The sequence below is a fragment of the Phyllobates terribilis genome, unplaced genomic scaffold, assembly GCF_046119375.1.
Source record: "Phyllobates terribilis strain yellow unplaced genomic scaffold, ASM4611937v1 Scaffold_9__5_contigs__length_417890890, whole genome shotgun sequence".
Taxonomy (NCBI): Eukaryota; Metazoa; Chordata; class Amphibia; order Anura; family Dendrobatidae; genus Phyllobates; species Phyllobates terribilis.
The window spans coordinates 221082122-221102738 of NW_027362769.1; the positions used below are offsets into that span (position 1 = coordinate 221082122).

At 43.0% G+C, this 20617-nt stretch overlaps 1 protein-coding gene across 2 annotated transcripts in view; it reads left to right on the forward strand.

Moving 5' to 3' along the window:
- SNX29 (sorting nexin 29) overlaps window positions 1-20617 on the forward strand; it is a 564851-nt gene that overhangs the window by 16471 nt on the left and 527763 nt on the right. For both annotated transcript variants that reach the window (XM_073647695.1, XM_073647696.1), the window contains exons 2-3: window positions 15373-15437; window positions 16201-16253. In XM_073647695.1, the coding sequence (XP_073503796.1) occupies window positions 15373-15437; window positions 16201-16253 (118 nt within the window). The remainder of the gene's footprint in view (window positions 1-15372; window positions 15438-16200; window positions 16254-20617) is intronic.

Below are 20617 nucleotides of genomic sequence, written 5' to 3' on the forward strand. Positions count from 1 at the left end.
TATACATGTGATGACTTTCACCAAAGTGTTCAGTTGGCAGCTAGCTATCCTGATTCCCTGATAAGCATGCATGCTAGTATGAGCAAAGCATGCATGTGCTAAGTGCAAGTGTATTGAGCAATGTTGGACACGTCTAATTGGAATGTGGCTGACAGTATGCAAATTGTATATTTGCAGTCACGTGATCACCTACTCTCTGCACCAGCATTGGAGAGTCCCGACAGCTCGCATTGTGCACACTGTGAGGTGTTACTCTCCTAGGTGGCGCAAGTGGTTCGTGGACCCGCTGTGCCACAGACCGGACTTACCCTGGAGGGGCGTGACTAAGCAGCTACCTTGGTGTTCACTGGAGCCTCTAGTGATGAGGTCTGGCTTGTGTGGCAGATAGCTGCCAGGTGCCACTCCAGGGCGATGTCCGGCAGTGGCTGCTGACCCCAAAGGGCAGAGACGATATTTCAGATTCTCAACCGGACAGGACAGCCACTTGGGACAAATTCACACTGTGCAGACAGGAAGGCCACTGGGACAGGTTCACACTGTGCAGACACAGAAGGCTCGGGATAGCAGGCAGGTACTGTCGATGCGGCCATGGGGTACAGATACCGCCGACGCGGTTCCAGTTTCAGGGTTCTGGCCTGGGTACTTAGTCCCCAGGGTACCGCATATGCGGTTTCAGGTTACGGACTCTGCTGAAGCGGTCACAGGTTCAAGGACAACTATACTGGACTAAAGGGACAGGATTGGGGACCTGGCAACATACCATTTCACATCAAAACACCTAACAAAGCTATAGGGTTGCTCAGACACATCCCAATTGGGGGGGGGGGTGCCTTTTATGTAAGATGTCTCACAGCTATTGGCTGGGAGACACCTTGCAGGTGATTACTTTGGCAGAATGCCTCCCAGCTGACAGGGGCATTTTGCAATGTAGGCCAACAAAAATTTTTCTGCCACAACTGCCAGGAAAATTGTTCAGGATGCAAAGAAAAACCCATAAATAATATCAGCTGAAATTCAGGAATCTCTCAAAACTAGCGGTGTGGCTGTTTCAAGATGCACAATAAGGAGGCACTTGAAGAAAAATGGACTGCATGGTCGAGTCGCCAGAAGAAAGCCATTACTGCGCAAATGCCACAAAGTATCTCGCCTACAATACGCCAAACAGCTCAGAGACCAACTTCAAAACTTCTGGAACAAGGTAATTTGGAGTGATGAGACCAAAATGTAACTTTTTGGCCATAATCATAAACGTTACATTTGGAGAGAGGTCAACAAGGCCTATGATGAAAGGAACACCATTCCTACAGTAAAGCACGGAGGTGGATCGCTGATTTTTTTTGAGATGTGTGAGCTACAAAGGCACAGAAAACTTGGTAAAAGTTGAAGAAAAGATGAATGTAGCATGTTATCAGCAAATACTGGAGGCAAATTTGCCCTCATCAGCCCGGAAGCTGCGCATGGGACGTACTTGGACGTTCCAACATGACAACGATCCAAAACACAAGGCCAAGTCGACCTGTCATTGGCTACAGCTGAACAAAGTGAAGGTTCTGGAGTGGTCATCTCAATCTCCTGATCTCAAAATTTACTGGAACTGGATACTTTTTTGCCAAGAAGAATGGGCAGCTTTACCAGCTGAGAAAATAAAGAACCTCATCCACAACTACCACAAAAGACTTCAAGCTGTCATTGATGTTAGAGGGGGCAATACACGGTATTAAGAACTGGGGTGTGTGAACTTTTGATCAGGGTCATTTGGATGCTTTTGGTTGTCATTAAGATTTAAAAAGAGAAAACACAGTAGTTTGCCAATAAATGGATTCACCCAACCAATATCCATGAGTGGAGAAAAGTTTTTTTGTTATCATTCATATTTTCTGAAACAACAAGGCCAAGAAAGTAAAAATTCTGCCGGGGTATGTAAACTTTTGAGCACAACTGTATATGTCCCGGAAAACCCTTTTAAATGCATTTGTGTGGATGAGGACTGTATGCGGTATAAACATGAAATATTAGCGCCTGTATACTGTATCAGCCATGAATCACGGATTACAAATCCTCCGGTTAGCGGTGTCGGCGTGCAGCATATCAGTAAGAGCTCCGGGCAGTTGTCACAGTACAAATTGCTGGTCTGTGTGCAGTGAACGGCAGTATGTTCTCATAGAGCAGTGATCGCTAGCATGATAAAATCTTTTATAGTCTGTGCTACATAATAGAAATCTGATTTACTAGCCAGCCTGCGATAATTTACCCCACAGCTAAAAGGTCAGTAAAGAAAACCTATAACTTGTGTTGTAATATCTGGCACTTACTAGCAGGATATTTTTAGTGTCTGTGCTATCGGATCTGTCGCTGTAATGTTTCACTGTTTATGGTGTATACACAATGATCAGAACCATTGTATACTCTGTGTAAACTGAACCTTAGATACTTTATGTGTTTACCTTTAAAGCGTACCTGTTTGTTCAGGTAACTTTTTAGAATCCGCTGTCCTGCATGTGTACATGAGGGTTTACACCAATTCTGGTTATTACAGGACTTGTATTCTGTAACCAGTTTTCCCCTCTCTAATTTTCAGTTCCCCCTGAGCTAGTGGAGATAAACTGTTATTACTGTGTGTGCAGTTTATAGAAGACATCATAAGGGTATGTGCACATGGTCAGTACTGTCAGGGCTTTGAACACAGTCCAAAGCACTGCACGCAGGTGAATCCGCATGTGTTCATTGAACCATACGGATTCTCCGCAATCAATACATTGTATGGATCTGATTTCTCTTGCGGAGACTAGCTACTCCGCAAGAGAAATTGACATGCTGCGGTCTGGAAAGACGCGCCGCATGTCCGTGTCCGCGGGTGCACGGAGATGCATAATGGACATGGGATTTTTTAAAATCCCATCCACTATGCTGTAACATCTGGCCGCTGCGGTTTGCACGCAGTGCAAGTGCGCTGCGTCCAATCCGCAGCTATTACTGATAGTGTGCACATACCCTAAGGGTTTCCTGCTCCTCTTTCTGTATAGCACAGCAGCATGAAGTATATGATACAGCAGTTTTGAGCTATGTAGCTGTGAATCCAGCATCTGAGTGGCTTAAAACACCTGTTTGAAGCCTCAGCTTGAACTGCATGTCTCTCATTTTTCTTCTCATTTGTCCTCTCCACTCTTCCCTTCATAGAGTAAAAGAGGTGTAACCTGACACCTCACTGTTGCCAGTATAATAGGAGATGTAAATTTGACACCTGATTGTGCTGGTATAATAGGAGGTGTGACCTGACCCCTTACTGTGCTGGTATAATAGCACATCAGAGTAGTCAGCTGTCTCCTTATGTGAGAGAGACTTGTCAATCAACTAGAGCAGAGCAGGGAAGAGCCAGCCAGGGAGCACATCAGAGTAGTCGGGTGTCAACCTATGTGAGAGAGACTTGTCAATCAACTAGAGCAGAGCAGGGTAGAGACGGCCAAGGAAACACATCAGAGTAGTCGGGTGTCTCCCTGTGTGAGAGAGACTTGGCAATCTACTGGCTCTGATTCATGCTGTTTTGTAGATCAGGAGGAATGAATCTAAGGACGGGTTCCTGATGGGACCCTTTTCTTTCTGCATCATAAAAGTCCACCCAATGCCCAGAAAAGTTTTTCCCAGCTTGGGGAAATGTGTCCCTTTGCTCCTTGTAGTCATGGGTTGCTTACATAAAACTGACTGTGCTTCCTATACTTCGCTGTGCTAGGTTGAGCAGAACTATAACAAAAGCTTGGATGAAATCTGTAAACGACACAGGACGCTGAGTCCGGCTGAGGTTCAGAAGTTCATGGACAAATGCAAAAGTTCAGCTTTGCTTTTTTTTTTTGTTTAAAAGCATTGATCGAGAATGTACACTGCTCAAAATAATTAAAGGGAACACTCAAATAACACATCCTAGATCTGAATGAATGAAATATTCTCATTGAATACTTTGTTCTGTACAAAGTTGAATGTGCTGACAACAAAATCACATAAAAATCATCAATGGAAATCAAATTTATTAACCAATGGAGGCCTGGATTTGGAGTTAAGCCCAAAATTAAAGTGGAAAAACACACTACAGACTGATCCAACTTTGTAATGTCCTTAAAACAAGTCAAAATGAGGCTCAGTATTGTGTGTGGCCTCCACGTGCCTGTATGACCTCCCTACACCTGGGCATGCTCCTCATGAGGTTGCGGATGGTCTCCTGTGGGATCTCCTCCCAGACCTGGACTAAAGCATCCGCCAACGTTGGTGGATGGAGCGAGACATGATGTCCCAGATGCGCTCAATTGGATTCAGGTCTGGGGAACGGACGGGCCAGTCCATAGCTTCAATGCCTTCATCTTGCAGGAACTGCTGACACACTCCAGCCACATGAGGTCTGGCATTGTCCTGCAGTAGGAGGAACCCAGGGCCAACCGCACCAGCATATGGTCTCACAAGGGGTCTGAGGATCTCATCTCTGTACCTAATGGCAGTCAGGCTACCTCTGGCGAGCACAATGGAGGTCAGAAGTACACTCTTTTGGCCTCTGTTGGGTGAAAGTGGGCATTTATATACATTTGAGGTATGCGCTGGGAGCTTTTCTGACATTTAAAGGGAATCTATCAGCAGGTTTTTGATATGAAATCTGATAAATATATGTTATAGGTACAGAGAGCCTGATTTCAGTGACGTATCACTTACTGGGCTGCTGCTTGGTGCAGTTTTGATAAAATCCCTGTTTTCTCTACTGTAGATGTAACAGTGCTCTGACTGCTGAGCTCTTTATAACCTCACCCACACTCCAAATTGGCTGCTTTCTGTGTACTATGTGCATAGGCAGAAAACAGTCAGTGGTGGGGGTGGGGTTACATAGATTAGCTGGACTACCCGGCATGTGACACCTAGTCCTACAGTGATATTCTCCACTAAAACACTGATTATATTGAAACTACAGCACGCTGCCGAACAAGTGACACATCTTTGGAATCAGGTTCTCTTCCTCTACATTATGCTACTCTCAGATTACATACTAAAAACATGCTGACAAATTCTTTTTATAGAGGACCTATCTGTAATCTGGGGCTGCCCTTTGTATTTAATAAAATGATGGGCAGCCAAAGTTTGAGGATTTTACTAAGTATAATCCAGTACCAATACCTCGCAGAAGTGCTCTTAATGTCCCCCAAAATTCCTAGTTGGTTCCCTGCTTGCAGATTGGGATCCCACAAACCTCCGCGGCCCCTCTTGTAGTGAAACAAAGAGATCTTGCAAGATGTTGTCCAGCACTGCTACATACTTTCTTAAAGGGAATCTGACAGCAGGTTTTTGCTATGTACAGCAGGAGATAAGAGACTGAAACACAGAATTCAGGGATGTGTCACTTGTCAGTGAGTGCTTTAGTTTACTAACTGTGAAGGATTTATCACAAAGAGATTAACATTTCTGGACTAGTCCGGCAACTAAGCACCTCACAGCCTATGGACATTGTACATACAGAGCCTGGTGTGGGTGGGGTTAGCTTCCTCAGCTCTGCTTCATTCTAAATCTAAAACCTCTGATTGTGTGAGAATGGCTGCACCCATTAAACTAAGTGATACATCGTTGGATTCAGTTTCTCTTTGCCTATATCAGGCTGCTCTCAGATCAGATAGCAAAAACCTGCTGACAGATTCCCTTTAAGCTGTTGGCGAATGGTAAAATAATTAGGGCAGTTACCTTCCAGTGACAGTTTAAGAAAGTATGTGACAGCACTGGACTGGAGTAAAGAGCGAGATCTCCCTCTTTTACCGCGAGAGCGTCTGCGGAGAGTTGTGTGATCCCGCAAGCTGGAAGTTCGGTCCCAACTTTGCTTGAAAGTTGGGGCCTTTTCCAGGATACTCAGGCTAATTCTGTGAAGTTTAGATACTGGATTATATTTAGTAAAATCCCCACCTGAGGCGGCCCACTGTTATATTAAATAAGAAGGGTGGACCCAAATTGGCGATAGGAACTCTTTATCCAACAGATAATCTAAGGCTATGTGCACATTACATTATATCGTTTGAGTCTTCTTCAGGGACTTCTGTCTGGTAGACCGTGCCTTCTTGTCTGCCTAAAAAGACAAACACTGGACAGATGGATATAAGGTGACTCCGTCTGCCTTACTATATCTCTTTGTTGGGGAAGGGAGCAAACCCTGCAGTCCTAAGGAATATATTTGGGGGAAAAAAGTTGTTTATTATGGTGCACACCATACTTGCTGCTTTTTTTTTTTTTTTTAAACTTTTTCTGTTCGTCACTTTCCTAAAAATTGGGTGTAACTTAGCTGTAGGGTTGTGATAATGCACATCCTGACAAATTAACTATAACTTGCACCAGAAATTATAATCTTGTGGATTGTAGTGTTACACAGTGGCTAAAATCAATCAGTAGAGTTATAAAAAGTATAGTCGTTTGCATTGTTCATACAATGCATTTGTGATGCGTTTTTTTGGCTTAGATTTTCTAAACTCTTTGAAAATACTGCAACTTTGACATTTTTTAGGACAATCGCTGCAAAAAACACATAGAGAATGCATAGTGTGAAAACGGCTTTAGGATGAAACCTGATGAATGGTTGGTCGCGTGGCTGAAACTCTGCCCACAGAGCGGCAGATGATAATTTTGTTTCAGAATTGTATTAATAATTCATTGGCATCTGCAGGTGGATGGAGTTATAGACCCTCAGCCAACCGCATTTCTGGCTTCAATTGTAGCCTTACAATTTCAGTGAAAATTTCATCTTGATATAGCTTTAGTCTGACAAACACCAGGTAGAATAGGAAAACCTTTTTGACCTGTTGTCTCTGTTAGAACCCTCCTGTTTGTTTTTTCCATCTTGTGTTTTGCGGTCACGTGACCATCTGCCTTTATATTCCAGCTCCGCCCTTTTGGCTGTGCTGGACTTCAGTGTTTGACTGTTTCTCTCTTGCCAGGTGCTTCGGTGCCTTTCTCTGTCAGTTCGCTTGGTCCTTCTGGGACCTCTAATACCTTTTTGTCAGTTTGTCTTTTTGTGTTCTGCAACAACTTCTCTGTTTAGGAGGTGTCCATTTTTTGTCCCAGTCCTTAGTTCTTTTAGGGACTCCTCCCCTTATGCTATAGGTCTTCGATCAGACTAGCCGAGGACTAAGGCGGGTCTGTTCGCTAGGAACAGTCAGCCCGCTACATCATAGGGATTCAGCTTAGTTTTACTGTAGGGACAGCTTTCCCCTATCTTTCCTTAGTACTTGTTGCAGATCATAACAGTAAGTCCAGCCCAAAAAAACTAAAAGGAAAGAAATTCGGGGATCAGTATGGTGTCCGTCCAGGATTTGGCTCAACGCTTGCAGGGATTGTCTCTGGAGGTGGCCGAGCTACAGCAACAAGTGAGTAGCTGTTCTGGAGCGCATATTGTGGAACCCAAGGCAGGACTGCCTGATGTTTTTTATGGTTAACAGCAAGATTTTTTTTTTCCTTTAAAAATGCTTGTTATATTTTCGTTTGAGACCAAGGTCCTCTGGGAATGAATCACAGCCCATTGGTTTTATGTCACTTTTGCGCAATGAACCACAGGGGTGGGCCTTTTCTCTCCAACCTAATGATCCGTGGTTAAGGTCTGTAGAAGAATTTTTTTCTGCTATGGGGCTATTATATGACGATCCTGATCGAATCTCATCTGCTGAGGCAGAACTCAGGCGTTTGAATCTGGGGTCAGGTGATGTTGAAAATTATTGCTCACACTTCAGGAGATGGGCTTCAGAAGTCAAATGGAATGATCCTGCGCTGAAAATGTTTATTTCTTGCTTGTCTGAGTGAAAGGGTTAAGGATCTGCTAATTGCATTCCCCACACCTGAGACTCTGCAGGATGCCATGCAGGAGTATTATTTTTCTGGGAGTACTACTTTGCAGGAAAATTTGATTGAATTTCAGGTATTTGTGGATTGTGGTTCAACACTTAATGTGATTGATAAAGGGTTTTTGGAAAACCTTAAATTGAAATCCAAACCTTTGTCATCACCTATTTCTGTGATTGCAATTGATAACACTCCCTTGAAATGTATTACTCACAAGGTTGCTGCATTTCCCCTCACTATCAATGGACTTCACCAAGAAATTTTGGACTTGGTTGTTTTGGATAATTTGCCCTCTCCAGTTGTTCTAGGATTGCCTTGGTTAAAACTGCACAATCCTTTGCTGGACTGGTCTACTAATGTGATTACGTCTTGGAGTCCGAAGTGCTATGATAAATGCTGTAACGGTCGCATTGCGGCTGTGGAAAAAAGGGAATTACTGGTACCGATTCAAGATTTTTGGAGGGTTTTTCAGAGGAGGAGTCCCAAGTTTTACCTCCTCATAGAGATTATGATTGCGCCATTGAGTTTATTCCGGGTGCTACTCTTCCCAAGAGTCGCTTGTTTAATCTGACTATTCCAGAAAGAAAGGCCTTGGAGAAGTACATACAGACTAGCCTGGGTGCTGGTCACATTAGACCTTCTAAGTCGCCTGTGGCAGTTGGATTTTTCTTTGTTAAAAAAAGGACGGGGGTTTACGTCTATGTCTGGATTTTCGTGAAATTAATAAGATTACCGTACGCAATTCCTACCCATTGCAATTAATTCCTGACTTGTTTAACCAGTTGGTGGGGGCCAAGTGGTTCTCTAAAATTGATCTCCTGGGGGCATACAATTTATTACGAGTGAAGGAGGTTGATGAATGGAAAACTGCCTTTAACACTCCGGTAGGTCATTTTGAGAATCTGGTGATGCCTTTTAGTCTTACCAATGCACCTGCATTTTTTCATAACCTTATTAATGACATCCTGAGACCTTTGATTGGTAAGAATGAGGTTGTGTATTTGGATGACATTTTGATTTATTCACCAGATCTGAAGTCCCATTGGCAGAGTGTACGTGAAGTTTTGCAGTTATGGAGTGATAATTCACTCTTTGCTAAGCTGGAGAAATGTGAGTTCGCTGTGCAGAAAATTAGTTTTTTGGGCTACATTGTCTCCAGCGAGGGCTTTCAGATGGACCCGGTGAAGGTTCAGGCTGTGCAGGAATGGCCTAGGCCTTTTGGTTTGAAATCTATGCAGAGATTTTTGGGTTTTGCCAATTATTACAGGAAATTCATTAAGAATTTTTCTGTAATTGTTAAACCTCTAACCGATCTCACCAGGAAAGGTGCGAATACGGCCCAGTGGACTACTGAGGCCATTGAAGCGTTTAAGAATCTCAAAGAGAGGTTCAGTTCTGCCCCTATCCTTATGCAGCCTGATGAGACCAAGCCTTTTTTGGTCGAGGTCGATGCTTCATCGGTGGGGGTCGGGGCAGTTTTGTCTCCGGAGAACAAGGGTGGAGTACATCCTTGCACCTTCTTTTCGAAAAAAATTTCGGAAACCAAACTGAATTATGATGTTGGAAATCGGGAGTTGCTGGCTATTAAACTCGCTTTTGAACATTGGTGTCATTTTTTGGAAGGCACTAGATTTCCTATTCAGGTTTTCACAGATCATAAGAATTTGATCTATCTTGATGCTGCCAAGCGCTTGAATGCCCGTCAAGCTAGGTGGGCACTTTTTTTTTTCTCGGGTTTCATTTTTCTGTTACCTATATCCCTGGTACTAAGAATGTTAAAGCCGATGCTTTATCTCGCCGCTTCTCTTCTACGGTCGGTGCCGAGGAGGAGAGCATTTTACAGAAAGGAGTTGTGGTGGCGGCATTGGACTCCGTTTTGGAGAATGGGATTCTGAAAGCTCAAGGTGATGCTCCATCTAACACTCCCCATGGGAGGTTGTTCATGCCTAGAGCCTTTAGGAGAGTTTTGTTTGTGGAGTGTCAGGAGTCTCGGTTGGCAGGTCATACAGGAATTTCAGAGGCTAAGAGACTTATCAGTCGCAGTGTTTGGTGGCCTGGATGGCAGAAAGAAGTCATCTAGTGGGTGCGTCAATGTACTGTGTGTGCTAGGTCAAAGGCTTCACATACTCCTGCTGCGGGGTTGCTTTGCCCTCTGGAGGTTCCTAGTGCGCCTTGGACGCATCTCACAATGGATTTTATTACTGATCTTCCTGTGTCCGATGGTTTCACTGTCATCTGGGTGGTCGTGGACCGTTTTAGTAAGATGTGTCATTTGGTTCCATTCATTAAGTTGCCCTGCGCCAAGACACTCGCTAAGGCGTTTGTTAAGGAGATTGTCAAGCTTCAGGACTTTCCCACGGATATTGTTTCTGATAGAGGACCTCAGTTTGTGGCTCGCTTTTGGCGTGCTTTTTGTGACAGGTTGGGAGTCCATTTGTCATTTTCGTCTGGGTATCATCCTGAGTCTAATGGACAGACTGAAAGAAAGAACCAGGAGGCTGAACAGTTTTTGTGTTTTGTGGCGGACAATCAAGAGGGGTGGTCTGAGTTTCTGCCTCTCGCAGAATTTGCTGTTAACAATCATACATCCTCCTCAGCTGGGTGTTCTCCTTTTTTTTGTTGTACTGGGAGACATCCGTCTTTTGGTTCGTTCTCCAAATTGGGGTCGGCGGTACTGAAGGAGGAGAATTTTTCCGGTGATTTGGAGAGAGTTTGGACTAATGTACGTTGCAGCCTTCAAGAGGCTAACAAGAAGTCCAAGAAGTATTTTGACAGGAAACGTAGGGAGGTTTTGTTTACTGTGGGTGACATGGTTTGGTTGTCCTCAAAGAACCTGCGGTTGAGGATTCCCTCTAAAAAACTGGGTCCTAAGTTTGTGGGTCCATTTAAAGTTCTTCAGGTTGTTAACAAGTCTGCTGTTAGGTTGGATGTCCCTACTTCCTGGAAGATTAATCCTGTGTTTCATGTTTCCTTGTTGAAAAAGGCTGATGTATCAGATAGGGATGCCACTGTCACAGTTCCTCCTGTGGTGGAAGACGGTGAATATGAAATTTCTCGTATCTTGAATTCTAGATGGTATAGAGGGAGATCACAGTATCTTGTCTCCTGGAAGGGTTTCGGTCACGAAGACAACTCCTGGGTAAGGACGGATGATGTCTCTGCTCCTAGGCTTGTTAAAGCTTTCCACAAGAGGTTTCCGGATAGGCCTGGGCCTGGAGGATCCTGAGGATCCTACATAAAAGAGGGGGTACTGTTAGAACCCTCCTGTTTGTTTTTTCCATCTTGTGTTTTGCGGTCACGTGACCATCTGGCTTTATATTCCAGCTCCTCCCTTTTGGCTTTGCTGGACTTCAATGTTGTTTGACTGTTTTGCTAGCCAGGTGCTTCGGTGCCTTTCTCTGTCAGTTCGCTTGTTCCTTCTGGGACCTCTAATACCTTTTTGTCAGTTTGTCTTTTTGTGTTCTGCAACAACTTCTCTGTTTAGGAGGTGTCCCATTTTTTGTCCCAGTCCTTAGTTCTTTTAGGGACTCCTCCCCTTATGCTATAGGTCTTCGTTCAGACTAGCCGAGGACTAAGGCGGGTCTGTGCGCTAGGAACAGTCAGCCCTCTACATCGTAGGGATTCAGCTTAGTCTTACTGTAGGGATAGCTTTCCCCTATCTTTCCTTAGTACTTGTTGCAGATCATAACAGTCTCGGCCTTTTGACTTTGTTGTTTTATGTGATCAATTGCTAAGATTCAGTACTAAAGATTCAGCAGAGCTGTGCAGAATTCCTGATCCTTCCCCCTTAAACCCTTTTCACATCTTTTCCCTTTGATTCGTGCTTCCGTTGACTGAGGCGGATTTTCCTCCTATTATATTGACCAGCATTGTTAGCATAACAGCCGCTCAATTCCAGTGATCACTCTCCGTAGATACAACTAACCCATGAGTCGAGCTCTAAGGCATAAAAATGAAGCTTTAAAGGGAATCTGCCAGTCCATTCATGCTGCCCAAACTACAGTATTTCAGAGAAAACATGGTTTAAAGATCCAGCCGAGGACCTTAGGAATAGATGTGACTAGTTTGGATCCGCCCTCGGCTAACTTCTTTCCACAGGGATCTAATTGATTGACAGATCTCCCCCATATGTGTACATTGTGAGACCTCTTGTCAGTCAACTAGAATAGTGCGGGAACAAGCCAGCCGGGCCCGCACAGGACTAATCTCTTCTCTGATCATGGTCCTCTGTCTCTTCCGTGTAGTCTTTAAACTATAAAAATATATTGAGCGGCAATTTTACATCCTGGCTCTGATTGATACTGCCTGTGTCTTGGGCAGCATTTTATCAACTTACAGGTTCCCTCTAAGGCCGGAGTCCCATCAGTGAATCACATACGATATGGTAATGACACTTGGCTCCTGCTCTGCTGCAATCGTGAGCCGAGTGTCAGTGCTCTGTGCTCCGATCCTCTCGCATGAGCGATTCACAGCACAGCTGTGGAAGAAACAGAGAAAGTAATTTCTCCATCACCTTTGTTGCCGGCGTCAGCGTGAATCACACTGCACTCAGGTGATATCCGAGTGCCGTGCGATGTTTCACACGCACCCATAGGCGTATATGGGTGCTTGTGATCTGAATTCCGCAAGCAATCGCAGCATGCGGTGTTTTTTTTTTTTCCGTCTGATCGGAGCAGGAAAAAAAAGCGCCATTGAGAACACAAGCCTATCCGATTTTTAATTGGATTGCATTTCTTCGATTTTAATCACAAGTGGGAGCGAGCCCTATGCAAGTCAGTCAGCACAAACTGACTGTTCAAACCAAGCACAGGTACTCGGCACACCCTTGACATGGCCACTAAGTTTAGGGCACTCTCTCATCTACAACGTACTTGTTTTCCAACTAGTGCTACCTCCTGTTAAGCCAGAGCTGTCGATCAAAGAAGAGAAGGGCAGCGATGCCAAAACAAGTAGGTGGCAAGGTATCCAAATCTGATGACCATGGCAAGAGTGCACCGAGTGCCTGTTCTTGGTTTGAACAGTGATTTTGTGTATGTTACCAGATATGTTCCTATATAGCTACCCAATTATATTTATTGGTTGTGATATAAGTAGACGGAACAGATTGGCAAATGAGTACTTCCTGCCGCCGGCGGCTGCCACCGACACCAATGACAGCTGATGGGTGGGGGTACCGGGTGTCGGACCCCGGCCAATCAGACTTTGATGATCTATCCTAAGGATAGGTCATCAATGTAAAAGTAGGGGACAACCTCTTTAAGGGGCAGATACAGAGATAGTCTCTTATGCCTGACAGCACATCTATACATTCTATATATTACATAGACAAGCTAGTGATTCCAATGGGCACCATGTAATGCTTCATTTCTCCTCTGGTGGTGCTACAGGGAAATCAGGTAGTCCTGTTACTGGAGCAGCGGCAGCAGGGAGAAAATTACGTTTTGTTCTCCCTGCAGCCTCTCGCTTTTAGTCATGGGGCGGTGCAGGGAGCAGTTAGTCACTGCTCACTATATACTATGAGCACGTTGTAATCACTCTCTTAACACATTAATTGACAGTATGTCTTGCATAGTAGGTTGTCAATCAATGTGCCGGGGAGTAATCACAGCGTACACCATGTGTAGTTCGTTGTGACTGTGACTGCTCTCTGCACTACCACGATTACTAGAAGAGAGCTGCTGCAGGGAGAATATGTTTTCTTTTCTCCCTGTAGCTGCTCTTCCAGATATAATTTGAATGCTTCTTACCTGCAGAAAATAACACTATATTTGCAGCTAAACATCGTTTTTGCATTTGCAGCTGAAATACACTTTGGATGGAGCTGTGCTGTTCACCTTCGTTCAGTGTTTACGTCCGGCGGCTTCTGGAGATGCCGGGTGTCAGATCCCGACTGGTCTAATATTGATGATCTGTCTTAAGGATAGGTCATTAGTATAATATGCCCAGACAACCCTTTTTAAATATTCACTAATAGATATGAAAAGGGAACCCAGATACTGAGACGGATTGGAGACATCATGGTTCCTTATTGTTGTGGTGGTCATCGGTCATGTAAAATGATTTCTCATTTGTATATGAGAAGTTACCACACGGGAGACTGCACTAAATAAAAAGGTAGAGGTGTATGTGGCCTGAGAATAAGCAAACATGGGTTACCGATGGCCATTTTAGAGACGCATCTTAAAAATACCCTGAGAAAGGTTGCAAGGTTGATTCCGCTTGAATAATCACATTGCAGCTAGCAGGAGGATAAGACGTGATTATTAGGTGTTAGGCTCTTTATATAATGGCCTTTCATCAAGCTGAACAATATTGCTGGTAAAAGGCTACTTAGATAATTCTCCTATCCTGGAGATTTTATTCTAGATAGTCATTTCTCCAAGGGGAAAAATGGGTTAAAGGGATTATCTGGGCAAAATCAAAGCTTTCCCAAGGGGGCAGGATGTATAAAAAATAACCATAATTGTCACCTACCCGCTCCCACCTGGATTCAGTGCAGATCGCTCCATAGTCATCAAAATCTCCTGACCGCTGCAGACAATTACTAGGTGTAGCGGTGCAGTGACTGGTTGTCCAGTGATGTCTAAGCTTCCTGTCCCCATACACCGCATGGAAAAGCCTACACTGGATCCAGGTGGGTGCTGGTATTACTGAGTTTCTTTTTTACACGTCCAGTTTCCTGGGCAAGGTTTTATTTTGCCCGGACAGCCCCTTTTAGCCTTAACATTTTTCAATATAATAATTATAATATTTTTTTATTTACCATATATTCCGCAGCACTTTACAATTCAGTGGATACGTTTACAAACCAGATCAGGCATAGCAGAGTTAACGCATAATTCAGGAATTGAAATAACAGGAATGAGGTCCCTGAGTTTCCAGTCTGTGAGCAACCATTTAAAATTCCTAAGAAAAAAAATCTGGCAAAAAAAAAAAGATCAGATTCTCTTTGATTACAGTTACAAATTATGGGAGTAGTGGTAACCCTTGTTTTAACAAACTGCATCAGTCAACAGTAAAAGGAAATATAAGAAACTTTGTAATATATCTGAAAAGAGAGATCTTCTTTCTCCACTTATGAGCCACTTCTCCTCACACCTTGCCTCCTCAACTCATCGTCCATTCTGAAAAGTATCTGAGTGATCAGATTACGGCTACCTATTGAGGTCTACAGAGATGGGAGGAAGGTGGAGGATAAAAGTGAAAAAGAGACACAAACAAACCCTTTTGCTAGTTTTAGTAAGTGTTTTATCTCACACCAGTCAATCTAACTTTGGTGCCCACCTCAAAAAGGTGGACACTGTCAAAACGGAGGCCAAAAAGAGTACAAAGTAACTCTATCTGCCTATTATAGTGAATGGCCCCATTGAAGGTTCTGCCCTAATCCTATTTTTGGGGGCTTCAGACGGAAGCTCCGACATGTGGCCCAAGCGCTATGTGAACATACCCTTAAAGGAAGTATAGCAATTTTCAACCTAGTACAAATCTATACTACATACATGAGTGATCTTAATGTTTCATTCCTTGTAGGGATACAGAACAATGACTTGAAAAGACAGTTTCTGATGGAGCGGCTACTGGACGCAGTAAAACAGGTACAATATAACATGCATTCTTGTAATGTATAGTAATCTTACTAATAATATAGTGTACGATCTCTCCAAAAACTCAACCTTCGGGATCACCTCTACTTGGGCTCATTTGCTTCAGTCTGTTGCCTTATGTCCATCTTCTTTTCAGTGATGGTTTAGTAATCCTATCTGCTCTGAACTCAAGGTAAACCTCTCATGGACTTGTAATTCTACCCATCAGCCAATCAGGAGACAGAATTGCATAGGGTTGGACCAGTGATGACACAGGGGGCGTGTCTGAGACTACTCCAGGCTCCCGGTAGGCACTGTTGATAGACTGTAGTCACAGAGCAGAGCTCTGTCTTACTGGTCCCAAGCTAAAAAGTTGCTTATCAGGAAGCTTTGGGGAAACAACAAGCGGGATCATCATCCCCTATAGCTTTTGACTTGTGTATGATTTTTGATCTGTCTGGACAGTCACTTTAATTTCTTGTAAATTTAGTATATTTTTATGCTTAAAGTAAATCTGATTTATTTTTTTAGTCTTTCTCTTCTGCATTAGCTCTCCAATGTGTCTGAAAAAGGTGTTAAACCAAGTGTGATCATGGTCTTAGTCTTACATTTATGCTGGTACTGTCTGCAGCCCCTTTCTTCTAGAGATTCCAGTGCTTGAATCCACCAAAGATCAGACACTGATAGGAAAAGCTTGTGACATGCATAATTTTTTTTTGTCAGAAAAACACTAGTAATTTGATGAATTATTTTTCTGCCTTTTCCTTTTTTACAGTGCCAAATTCGATTTGGGGGACGTAAGGAGATTGCTTCAGATTCTGATAGCCGGTACATCTCTGGTCTATTTTTTTTATCTTGGTTATTTTGAAGGTGTACGCGTTTATAGGGCATCTATAGAGATATATGAAGTTAAGTCTGCTAAATATCCCCCCTCACCACCTCACACTCACAAAATGCCATGCTGTACTAGAGTAGCTCTGCACGGTCAGACACAGCCATTACACAGTACACAGCAGGGGCACATTTATAAGATTATCTCAGCACAGGAACATTTTCTTAAACATGTCCAATTGTGGAACTTATTATTGTTTCAAATCTATTGATTAAAATGTACTTTGTAGGTGGGAAAACCCCTTTTACTGACTGGTAATAATTAATGACTCTCCTCATTGGTTAGGGAAATGGTGACACCCAGTTGTCAGTGTATTGTTACATTTCTAGGAGGAATAGAAGAATTTTGAATTCTAAGAAAGGATGTTTCATAGTTGTTATTTCATGGGCAATACAAGTATTAAAGAGGTTATTCAGTCTGAAGCTAAAAGTCTGCAGTCGCTCTATGTGACAGCAGACTTGTGAATCCTCACATTGGCCGCACTGTGAGGATTCTCCAGCACCCAGAGAGAGAGAGAGAGAGGTCATGTGACCGCAAGTATACAATTTGCATACTTCCGGCCATATTCCAACTAGACGTGTCCGGCCTCTCTCAATACATTTGTATTGAGTGATGCCCCACATGTCTAGTCGGTACGTGACCGCATGTATGGAAATCGCGCTGGAGAATCCTGACAGCATGCAGTACATGTGATGTGAGGATTCACAAGTCTGCAATCACTGCATGACTGCAGACTTGTAGCCTAAGGCCGGATACCACCTTAAACTAAAACTGACGTCTCAGTTTACATTCATTGGCTTAGATTTCAATGTCTTCCTATTATTGCCCTCCTTTAAATCTGTCTCTTGAGTTATCAAAAAAAGGAACACAGCAGCACTCTGTAAGGGCCAAGGTATATGCAAACACTAAGTGCATGAGATCTAAACTGCATTGTTGTTAAATAGAATGTACTTACAAAAATGAAGGTTCTTAGCACATAAATTGGCCAATTCATGTGTGCCCATCAACCATGGCAAGGTGCCTTTTCTCTGATGGGTACTACCTATCCTAATACTTATCAAACATGTCTTTGAGATAAAATACAAATTAACAGGGGTGCACAATCTTTCTTTTTGTATGGGAGATGAGAGCTACCTTTCTTTAGAATTTCTTGTGTGCAGAGTTTATAATGTGTCTTAGAGAGGACGGTACTAATAGTGAAGCACAACCGCTCCCGCTTTCTCTGGAATTCTCCAGAACATCTTACATAAAACTTGTCATGTCTTATTAGCTGTTTAATGCTCAGTATAAAAGGAGAAGTGGAATAAATGCTTCATTATTCTGCCTTGCTAACTGCACAATATTAATTGACCGTATGTTCATTTCTAGTGTTCTTACTAAGCTCCTGCAGCAGTAATAGACCTATATTAGAACATTTTTTAATATCAATTTCCAGGATCATCCATGACAGCAACTTTTTTTTTACTTTTTATGAAAGGAGGTGAAGTGGGGGTTCAGAATCTGGAAGCCCTGGCTGTTTCAGAGTGATTCATACCTGGCTGCAAAAACGGACCCAATTTCTGATCCATGCAGCCCGTAGTTCCATCAGGATGAATCCACTGTCAGGTTCCCTTTATAGGAGGTGTCCCCCTTTAGCAGGTTCTCATCTATCCACAGGATAGGTGTATCTTGCTGATTGCTTGGGTCTCCACCACTGGGATTAACACCAGTCATGAAAACTGGACTCTGAAGTGCCCAGTGTAAATGGAGCACAGCCACACATGCATGCCACGGCTCCTTTCATTGGCTATGTGACACATTGCACAGCAGTCGGCTATATCTGGAAGTCCCATAGAGAATGAAAGGAGCTGCAAGATGCAATTGTACCCATCACTTCATTCAGATTGTCTAGGGATCGGTGACGTTCCCAGCAGTGGGACCCCTAGCGACTAGCAAGTTATTGCCTATAGATGGATACGTTACTTGCTAACTTAGGACGAGCCTTTTAAAGGGAATCTGTTAGCAAGTTTTTGCTGTGTTATATAAGAGCAGCATGATTCAGGGGCAGATACCCAGATTCCAGCGTTATGTCACTTGCTTGTCTGCATGTTGTCGTTTTATTGCAATCCCTGTTTTCTCTGCTGCAGACCTATCAGTGCTCGGAGTGCTGAGCTCTGTATAATCCCACCCACATCACTGATTGGCAGCAGTGTACACTATATATTGACAAAAATCTACTTATCAGTGGCGAGGGCGGGGTTACCCAGAGCAGAAGGACTAGGAAGCACGAGACACCTAGTCCTGTAGTGATAATCTCCTGCTGATAAAACACTGACTTTATTTTAAAAGCAGCACACAGCCTAGTATGTGACACATTGCTGTAATCAGGGTCTCTACTCCTATACTATGGTGCTCTCGATTTACATAGCAAAATCCACTGAGACGTCTTTTAATGGGGTCCATTGGATTTAGACTATTATTTTGTCACCTGTTAGAGGGTCTGAGACTTCGGATTGCAAAACAAGTGATCACATCCCGTTTTTGGCAATTTCCTATTTTTTATTTGTTAACCATTTAGTCTTAATCGTTCACTAAATGAATAGCAATCGACATTTTTAAGCAGTGCAATAAACACTTAAAACATTTTTGCTACTGAATCTTTTTCTAATTTTCCACTGTAAGAGCACATTTTCCGGGAGGAATTTCCTGCAGGCTTATTTTGGCCTTCTGTTCATTTTTCAGCAGAAATAAGGTGTTGATGCTGATGAGTGTTGTGCCTGTAGTGTACATCACGCTTCGCTGCTCCTGATATCTAGCGCAGATACATGGGGAAACATTTCCATAACTACTTCTTCAGTGTTGCCTCCTGAGTTTTGGAAGTCAATTGTAGCATCTGCATTCGTGCATGAACTGCTACAAAGCCTGAGCGAGACAGCTTTATTTTTGTTAACATAAGTCTCCATGATATTACCTGGAGTCTAAACCCACAGTAAATTCTTCACCCTATAGTTAAGTTAACACATTGTAAATTTGCTGCAAAAAAACTCCACTGCTAATCTTCAAAAACCTTAAGGAAATGAAGTAGTTGCAAATTAAACTGAAGATTTGCCAGTGATCTGCAGCAAAATACGCAACAATCTGGCTATAATGTAGATTTTTCCCTCCCTTTTGAACTTAAAGGGAATATTTCTCCGGGTTTTTGCAATCTCATCTGACAGCAGCATAATCTAGGAAAAGAGACCCAGATTCCAGCGATGTGTCACTTAGTTTACTTGGTGCAGCAGTTGTGACACAATCAGAGTTTTTAGATGTAGTATATAGCGGAGCTCATAGAGCTGCCCCCACCCACATCACAGCTCTCTGTGTACATTGTATATTGACAGTGAGGAGGGGGCGTGGCCGGACCAGTGCTCACCTGAGCTGTAGTCCTGGCATTGATAAAACACTAATTTTATTGAAACAGTACACAGCCTAATAAGTGACACATCTATGAAATCAGTGTATTTTTTGGCAGCAGATTTTATAAATAAATTTGTTTATTAATAATTATATAAAAATGGAGCTGATCTATTCGCTACATTTGAAAATTAATGTTTTTATTTATGGCTGAAGAAGTGCGGAACAGTAAATTTGGGTTTGGGAAATACAAGGGACTACCCAAAAGGAACAAATATCCTCTTCTGGAGGGCAGGGGGCTTGTAGTGCAGCCTTACAGCCGTCCGCCACTATGTGTATATTTGCGGATTCTTTCTGTGTCCGTATTTCAGCTATCATAGGGGAAATACGGGGAAATCTCCAGTGATTTATTTGTGTTAGCTGATTCACATGAACAACGTGCGGCTATGACGTTGTGTGTCCTTTTGGGAAAAATAAGCATCAGAAATATTTGTTATGCTACAAACAGCCTACGAGGAAGCCTCGATGACTAATACACAAGTTTGTGAGTGGATCTCCCATTTTAAAGGAGGTGAAATGTCAATTGACGATTAACTTCGTTCTTGACGTCCTTCAACCACTCAAACTGCTGGAAATGTGACGAAAAGTCGCCATCCTATTATGGAAGATCACCGTCGGATCATTGTTGTGCTTTGATTTGTGCTTCAAATTAACTCTGAAGAAATCCCCGAACATTCAACTTGTGCCGCAATCCCCTGCCCTCCAGAAGAGTATTCCTGTTTCTATTGGGTAACCTTCGTAAATTAGAAAAACTCTTGTTAAGGCTATATTTAGATACAAAAAATTGCAACCCTGGAAAGGATATGATGACCCAAAAGGCACTTCGTAATGAGAAAACCAAAGCAAAATAATATTTATCAGTTTA